Source organism: Triticum aestivum, chromosome 1B (assembly GCF_018294505.1).
Source record: "Triticum aestivum cultivar Chinese Spring chromosome 1B, IWGSC CS RefSeq v2.1, whole genome shotgun sequence".
Lineage (NCBI taxonomy): Eukaryota > Viridiplantae > Streptophyta > Magnoliopsida > Poales > Poaceae > Triticum > Triticum aestivum.
In genome coordinates, this window is record NC_057795.1 from 295,347,014 (window position 1) to 295,356,465 (window position 9,452).

At 45.8% G+C, this 9,452-nt stretch overlaps 1 protein-coding gene across 1 annotated transcript; it reads left to right on the plus strand.

The window, feature by feature from the left end:
• Positions 1 to 5,937: 5,937 nt before the first annotated feature.
• LOC123120277 (uncharacterized) lies at positions 5,938 to 8,853 on the plus strand. Its single transcript, XM_044540252.1, has 7 exons — positions 5,938 to 6,141; positions 6,323 to 6,440; positions 6,538 to 6,581; positions 7,401 to 7,511; positions 7,980 to 8,072; positions 8,155 to 8,273; positions 8,611 to 8,853. Exons 1-7 carry the CDS (start codon positions 6,053 to 6,055, stop codon positions 8,733 to 8,735), a joined length of 699 nt encoding a protein of 232 aa, XP_044396187.1. The 5' UTR covers positions 5,938 to 6,052; the 3' UTR covers positions 8,736 to 8,853.
• Positions 8,854 to 9,452: the final 599 nt, after the last annotated feature.

Here is a 9,452-nt window from a genome sequence, read left to right on the forward strand (position 1 = left end):
TTTATAGTCTTGCCGAGTTGATTCTCAACCTTGTTCTGAAACTCTTTGAACTTTTCAAAAGTTTCCGACTTGTGCCTCATCAAATAGATATATCCATATCTACTCAAGTAGTCGGTAAAAGTCACGAAGTACTGATAGCCACCTCTGGCAGTTGTGCTCATTAGACCACACACATCACTGTGTATAAGCTCCAACAGCTCGGACGCCCTCTCGCAACTCTTTGCGAAAGGACACTTAGTCATCTTGCCGAGCAAGCATGATTCACATGTCTCGAACGACCCGAAGTCGGACGAAGTTAGGAGCCCATCATCATGGAGCTTCTTCATGTGTTTTAGACTAATGTGTCCAAGCCGGCAATGCCAGAAGTATGTCGGATTTATCTCATTAGGCTTATGCCTCTTGACATTCATGTTACAGACCGGTTCCTGTTATAGATTCAATATAAATAGCCCATCAACAATAGGTGCATAGCCGTGGAACATACCATTCAAAAATATCGAACAACCATTGTCCTTTAAATTGAATTCATAACCTTGACTCATCAAACATGAGGCAGAAATAATGTTCTGACTAAGTGCAGGAATGTAATAACAATTATTCAATTCCATAATGAATCCGGAAGGAAGCTGGAGCTGCATCGTGCTGACCTCCAACGCAGCAACTCTTGCTTTGTTGCCGACCCTGATGTCAATCTCCCCTTGTGCCACACGCCTAGTTCTTACCAGCCCCTGCATCGAGTTGCAAATATGAACAACCGATCGGGTATCAAATACACAAGAGCTACTAGGTATGTTAGCAAGGTAAATGTCTATAACATATGCAACAAGTGTACCTTTGCCTGAAGCAGCATTCCCGGCCTTCTTGCCATGCTCTGCAAGCCACTTGCTACAGTTCCTCTTCCAATGACCGGTCTCCTTGCAGTGATAGCAAACGGTCTTCGAGTCCGGTCCAGACTTCGATGCAGCGGCGGAGGTTACCGTCTCCGCGCCCTTTGCCTTAGCCTTTTTCTTGGACCAACTCTTCTTGAACTTAGCCGATTTCTTCACCATCAACACTTGATGTGTGCCTTTCTTTATATCCTGCTTTGCCACTTTGAGCATCCCATGCAATTCAGTGAGCTTCTTATCCATGCCATGCATATGATAGTTCGAGATGAACGTCCCATAGCTGGGCGGAAGAGAACCCAGAACTGCATCTGTAGCAAGCTCATCCAAGAGCAGGAAGCCCAACCGATCCAAAGCTTGCACATATCCGATCATCTTGATCACATGTGGGCTCAGTGGATCACCTTCCTTCAGCTTGCAATCCATCAAGGATCGCCAGACGTTGAACCTTTAGGTCCTAGCCTGTGTCTGAAACATGCTCTTGAGACTCTCGATCATATCGTAAGCCTCAACATTTTCGAAATGCTGTTGCAAATCGGGCTCCATACAAGCCAGCATCAGGCAGCTGATCTCCGTTGATTCATCAACGAGTTTCTGGTAGGCATTCTTAGTTGTGGCATTAGCATTATCGGCAGGTTCCTTTGGAAGCGGATCCTCTAGAACATGTTCCTTTTTATCATGCTTGAGAACAATTCTCAGATTTCTATACCAGGTGGTAAAGTTTGTTCCATTCAGTTTATCCTTTTCCAGAATTGATTTCAATGCAAAGTTGGGTTGAGCAGGTGGTGCCATTGATCTACAAAAGAAAATATGCAATCACTAAGCAATGTGTTTATGTAGAGTAATTCAAGCCTAAACAGAAATACTCCCACTAAAGTCAGCATCCCTCCGCAAACTCTCAGTGGTTCAGGATCTGACTAGCGGATGCGACTAGTGAGCTTTAGCATCACTGCTAGCCAACATACCTATCCGGTAAGCAACTCCTTGCTAATCATATCTCTATACGACTCCTGTCGGTCGGGAAGGTATCTCATACCCCGGCTCCCAACCTTCTTTGCCACAAGGCCCAAAACCGTTTTGATAGCCTTGTCAAGCTAACCTGACGCAGTGCATGTCCGTGTCCGACATGAACCCTTCAGTTCAAGGACACCTAGCAGCACCCCAATTTTATGAGCCCACTACTAGACGTACTTGACGTGCGAAGGTGCAACATCGGGAATGGAAATTTACTTGATATTCATGAGGGATCTTTCTATCATTCTAACATGCATAGAAACAAAGAAGCATAACAATCACAAATGAACACATATTGTGAAATAGTATGGCTCCTTCATGGACGTTCTTCCAGGTCGGTTCCGACTCCGATGACCATCTACGAACTCCATCTTGTTTGTCACGCCGGGACGCCAAGCCACCAACCTGATCTCTATTATCCAACTACTACAACTAGTAATGAATTTTACATAGAGTCACAAGTCGACACGCAGGTCGTTATACAATATAATGACAACACTTTGGCTCATGTCGGCTGACAAACATGACACGCAGGCCACGTATAAATTACACACATGCATCACATACACATGAGCCATACTATTCACATCAAACCTGCAAAACAAAGTTATGCATAGAATCATATTCTAGCGGTTTGTGTGTTGGGTACGAAATACACGTCGCTACACACACGGCAGTCCCTATTCAGAAATCACAGATCACATCTGAACTCCGATCACGCCGAATTCTCTGATCTGACCGATCTTATCGATCATCGCGATCCCTATTCGGATTTACGTTTCACTGTTAACCCCGATGGCGGATAACCGACCGGTAGGGTAGATCGTGTCACGACCTCATCGATCCCGATTGACAGAAAACATAGCCTCAACGATCCCCATGTGCAGTTGATCACATCAACCGTGCACATAGCCAATCTCATCAATGACAACAGATCTCATCTGCCGCCTCCACATATATAATATGCATACGATCTAAATCCAAATCCTATAGCAGAGGCTCTGATACCACTGTTGGGATCTACGGTAGGGTGCGTCAACTGCAAATTAAAATTTCCTACGCGCAGAACAAACAAGAACATGCTACGAAAGATGGATCACGGATCGTTACCACTAGACGCGCAGTGCCGTGCAGCGGAAGAAGAGTTGGGGCAGCGCGTCCGCGTGGATCGTCTCCTCCTCATCCGATCTCCCTCGAATAGCCGGTCGTCCGATCCCACGTACAAGTTCGCCGGAGCGGCGCAAGTGCACCGCCTCTAATGGTATCCGTGCGTGCAGGAGGAACACCGTGCGGTGGACTGCTAGGTCCGATCACACAGTCGGCGGCGAGTGGAGGTGGCTATTCGCAACACATGCAAACCCTAGTCGCAGTGCCGAAGCGATCAATCACATGAGTGTGCCGCACCTCCACTTTATATAGGCGTCCGTCGTGGGCTCAACATTTGGGCCTCGCACGGACCCTAAAGCCCACTAGTCTACTCGGCAACAATCCAAATACAGCTCGGATCACATCCAACCAGTGTCCTCGGATCCGACCTCGTAGGTTCCTTCCCTTAAGCGCGCGACCCCTTAGGTTCAAGTCGGCTTGGTCGCAGTTCGGATCACCTCCGACTTGCACGGTTGGTGGCGGCCTCTAGCAAGGCGTACCGACCACCAAGCAGACTATGAAGCTGGTTAGGCGAACCTGTACAACATGTTACACTTCTGTTCCCTTTGCCACATGATATATGTTGTCGGACTCAAGGGAGACTGTCATCCTTGTGCTAGCCCGACCTCTTTCTCGTTCCAGTGATACCGACCACAAACCGGATTATCTCATAATCTCTGTCGCATGGCCATGCTTATCCTGGTCGGATCACACAAGGGGCCTAGAGTATATCTCTCCTGATCGGAGGGGTAAATCCCATCTTGCTCGACCATGTCTCGCAGCATGGGACTGGACAAACCCGAAACCTACCTTTGTAACTACCCAGTCATGGAGTAGCGTTTGGTCGGCCCAAAGCAAGTCTGTCACCATCTCGAGTACATGCGTCAGCTCAGGTCTTAGGACATAGAACGTATGTTGTACTAGAGACTCAGAGATGACATATCTCTGTGTCTCATAGTTGGGTTTATCCGACTCGGACCTTATCTCGACTCGGATCCGACTACGTCGAATCCGACCAGACCTTTCCAAGTCCATATTATCCGGTTAGCATCCAATGCTCCATGGCTAGTGAGACCAAGCCATCGACCGTGTCATATGCTAGTCTAGTCGGCTGCGCGTCCACGCAGCCCTTTCGACTAGGGACCTTTTAGGACAGTCATCATACAATGCATAGTCTCACAAACAAGTCACGTACTTGCTGATACACATCATTGATAATGTCCAAGGACTATCTTTATTCATAAACACATAGGAAATATCATCATACATGATTGCCTCTAGGGCATATCTCCAACATTCGCATCTTCGCATTATCATTTGTGACACAATAAGTATAAAAAACCACCGACATTTTATCCTCCTCTGCTAGTAGAGAATACCAAAATTGTGCACGTTGTGGATGTGCATGTAATCATGTAGCACCACATGTTAGCAAAATAAAGCAACATTACTCACCTATTTAGAAAATGACATGACAACAACGATACCTTTATCTCCAATGGCTTAGAATGCTCAACATAGCCTTGTGTGCTAGATGACCTTGGTTGCAGCGCGCGGTGGCTGAGAAGGCGTGGTGAGACTCCGACATCCAGATACCCGCATAATCACTGGTGATCTTTAGTGTCATCACTAGATCCATCATTAGGGACGGTAGTCACACTCTCTTTTGTATTGATTGGTGGCTCCAAGAAGGTCACATCTGTGACATCACATCATGCCTATTTGCCTCCGTTTAGACTAGGGAGATCGATCCCGTACGGTGAGAGAAGGGGTGTGAGGAGGTTGCTGGAGGGCTGTTAGCCTGAATCTCAATGTGGACGCGCTTTAGCAGTTTCTCCACATGGAGGAGTGGACGACCAACATTCCACTTGAGGGGTCGGTCGATGCACATGTATGGGTGTGGGAGGGTGACCATCGCTTCTCAGTGCGGACGACCTACATGGCTCTCTTTGGCGCCCGTGTGGCGGCATCAGGAGCAGACCAGGTTTGTCCTTCGCAGGCACATTCGACCTACAAGATGTTTGCTTGGATAACCTCGAAGGATAGGTGTTGGACTGCTAACAAATTGCAGCGCCAGGCCTATCGCATCAGCAGGCTTGCCCCTTTAGTGTTGAGGAGCCCGAGTCTCAACAACATATCCTGTTGGATGTGTGTTTGCTCGGTAGATTTGGCACGCGGTATCGGGGTCATGGGGGCTTGCTGGCTTGGGCACTCGACGCCCGCACCTGATGAGGAGTTGCTTCAGTGGTGGTCTTCCCAGAGCAGTGGATAGAGATACTTTGATCAGTATCATCTTGATCACCTGGACCATTTGGACGCATCAAAATGACATGGTCTTCAGTGGAGCCACCCCGCGGTGAGCGTAGTGCTGCAACGAATCCACAACAAGGGGATCAACTAGACTACCGCATCACTATTTAGAGATAGGCGTTTTGGGTCCTTTTTAATACAGGTGGACATGTCGAGCGACACTGAGTAGTCCAGATGCCGTTTTCTTTTTTTCATACATGCACACCGTTCTCGTATTTCCTTCTATGAGCATGACACGTCTCCAGGGACGTGTCCTTGAAAAATGGTGTTCCGGGCGCAAAAAAACAAACAAAATCAACACTATATATGCATAACTGTTCATACTTTTGGTCCTGATTATTTTTTTACCTGAAATCAACAGTTTTTTTTTCACATTACTGTTCATACTTTTCGTCCTGATTATTTCTTTTACCTGAAATCAACGGGTTTTTTTTTACTTAGCGAAACTTTTTATACGAGTACGACAAAAGGTCAACTTTGTTTTCAGAAAGTTTCAGAATTTGTTGAGTGTTTTGGCAATTGCTAAAATACTTTTTCATATGAGGTGTTGGTGCATCCGAGAGCCAAGGGGTATTTCTCGAATAACTGTCCGCTATCTCCGCTACCCGGGAGGCGCCATTCTACCGAACAGCTCACCGGCACCGCTGCCTCCTCCTTATTTCGGCGACTAATAATCCCTACGTCTACCGAACATTTCAATGGCGGAGAGGTTCTTCTCCGGCACGTCCACTGCCGCACCTCCGTTCGACGACGCCGGCATCCTCCTCCTCTCGGGCCCTCCGCGCTGGTATGCCGCCTCTCAAACTTCCCTCGGCTTGCTGAAACTAGCTCCTTTCCGTCCTGCGCGCCGGAGCAAACCGAGGCTGTCGTAAAATCCATGCGTTTCATCCAGTACGTTATCCCCGTGATCCGTGCTTACCTCACTCCCCGCCGCATCGATTTTGTGGTCTTTCTTGCTGCTGTAACAGCGGGAAGACCTCGCTCCTTTTCCAGTTCGCGATAAACCGTGCGGCGGAGAGCGGCCGGCACGTGGTGTTCATTTGCAGCAAGGGGAGGTTGGAGAACAGCCCCCCCTTCTTGTCCCAGGCGAGGAGCCTTGCTTGCCAGTTTAGCTAATGAGATGGAACTGGATACGCTGGTTGTTCCCGATTTCTAAAGCCACAGGTTTTCCTCTTGCTTCCAGGGTGTCGAGCCATCGCTGAACGTGCTTCAGAGAATACAAATCAAGTAAGGAGTGTCGAACCTATAATGCTGGTTCTTTGTTCAGCATGCTTACTTTTGTAATACCTGTCTTAAACTCCATAAGAATAAGAGTATTGGTCATGCTACGTATTGTGACAATTTCAGTGTTTATTCATACAGTTTAATGTTTGGAATTATGGTGATATAGTAGAATCGGCTATTTCATGAAGTCATAGCTAATTTATGCTTAGGCCCTGTTTGATAGCAAAGTATTTTCTAAGTTTTTCGAGAATACTACAGTTTTTGAGATTACCATAGTTTTATTTACAACGAGCTGTTTGGTTGCCCCTAAAAACTGTGGTTTTAATACTCCAGTATTAGCCAAACTGCAGTTTTTTCTCTGTATAAAAAAAAGAACTCCAGACCACTTTTTTTAAACTGAGAAGCCGAAAATAACAGTGTTGCAAGAATCCAGTGAATTGCGTCGAGCTTGGCCGCGCGGTTTCAGTTCACGTGCAGACGTGATGAAGTTACCGCCAGCTATTCCATGCTGCCGGCACCAGGTGTCCTCTTTGGTAACCTACAAGTCCTGAGCATAGGCGTTCAGTGGAGGTCACTTTGTGCTAGCTTCCGTTCTGATGCATCCAGATGGCAACGGCTAGCTAGCTAGAAAAATGGCTGCTCGCTCCGCTTTTAGGCTGATCAATTGGGGCGTGCGACTGCACTGATAAACGGACGTGTTCGCTAGCTAACGGCTAGCCAACCTTTTTACGTCGCTGCGCTAAACATTGTGTCAAGTCAAGATCACAGTATTTGATACCTACAGGAGAAATTATTGTAGTTCTGTGCATTCTATGCCCGCAGATACATTGAAGATGATGAGGGAATCAGAAAGTACTTCGCTGCATTTCACCTGCTTGACGACTTTCCCGCTGCAGTCATCGTCGATGATTTTACCGGGTTCTTTTCGGAGAGGTGCTATTATTTTTCCTTTTTGCTGACCATTAATGTCACTCACCGAGTGCATTGCAAACTCTATGTTGCGACTCAGTTTAGTATTTGTGTTACAACAATGTGTTACACAAATCTCCTTTTGGACTTTAACCATGAGATGGATTTGTTTCTGATATCTTTCTTCTAATAAACACAGTTGAGGATTTTCAGGCATTTGTAGTTAATATAATGGTAATATGTACCGAATCATTTCTACAGTGTGCTGGGTGTCCTTTTGTCTCCTAGCTTAGCATATTCCATTCATAACATGCTTCAGTTGTTTTACTGAAACCTTTGTTTATAGATCACCTTTACTCTGTTCAGGATGGTCTGATGTTATCGAGATGTCAAGCATCAAAATAAAGAAATTATATAGTTCTTTAATTGACAGAAAATACAGACTCTTGATATTTTATATGACTAATTCTTACTATGTTGAAGCTGTAATAGGATCTGTCAGCTAAGATATGGAAATACTAGGGCCCGTGATCTAGCATTGGTTCGCATATTAGCTTTGTGTCAAAATGCTATTTCGCATGCAAAGTAAGTGATGAAGTCAAACCCAGATGTTTAAGTATCTCCATTTTCTATGTTGTTTAGAGTAACATCTTAATCTCTTTTGTAGTGCAAAGCTTGGAACCATTGGATCTTGCAATCTCTTGCTCTCTGATGTACATCAAGGTGACAACCCAAGGTCCCTGTTCATCTACAAGAGATGGATAGGTTCCATATATACAATCCAAGGTAAATTGTGTATGTAGCCATTTATTTTTGTGCATTCGTATGTTTATTAAGTAAACATTCTGTACTGCCATTTGTCACCCCTTAGTAGTACATTTTGCATTGCCATAAACTGGTTGATTTGCCTATTGTCTTTTTCATATTATAAGATGTCTTTGTCCAGAGTACCCAGGTGAAAATGTCAAAGTACACGAGGACATTTTGTTCAAAGTGCCTATTAGCCTTAATTTAAATATATGGAACTTTCTCTATATTTGGTTTATGCCCATGAACTGAATATACATTTGATGATCCTTGAGTTAGTATGTTTCCCTGATTTAATCTGACTGTCTTTCCTCAGGTGACGGCTTAGGTTCGTATGTACTCAAGAACATTAGCACTCCACAAACTGGAACCAAGGAAGCAAGAGCAGCTAAATACTCGATAGCTTTACAATACCTTATTCTTGAGGAGATCAAAGAATAATTGTTATTATTTATTTGACTTTACTGTGCGAGATTTTAGGTTCAGATTAGTCCGTGAGCTGATTGTAAATTCCAAATCTTAATTCCTACTCTGGTAAGATTTTCAGTTCAGATTGGTCCGTGCGGTGTAAATTCTAACTCTAAATTCCTAGGCTGGTGTTAGACACACCCTTGGGACAATAACATTTCGCTAAGCTGCAAAAAAGTATTTTAGTGGCAACTAAGATCTCAGACGCACCAGACCAGCTCGTGTGGAAGTGGAACACGTCTGCCACCTACACTGCCAAATCCGCCTACATCGCTTCTGTAAACTTACATGGAAGAGTTGGGCGTCCCCTAAAGTGAAATTCTTTCACTGGCTCGTCAGCTTGGGTCGATGCTGGACGGCACACCGCCTCGCCCGGCATGGACTGCAGCACCACACCAACTGCCCCTTTTGCAGTCAGGAGCCTGAGACGATGTGCCTCCTTCTCCTGGGTTGCCCCTTTTCATGGCACGTCTGGTTTGAGATTCTCTCCTGGATGCGCATGACCTGCAGACCTCCAGACAACCAGATGGCCACGCCCAAGCCGATGCGTAAAGAACGGGCATCCGCGACGCTCCTTACATCCTGGATGATCTGAAAACACCAAAATGACTGCATCTTCAACGACACGTGCCCTTCCGTCTGTTGACACCCGAACACCGTCCAAATGCTAGTTCGCAGCATCAAGGAGGA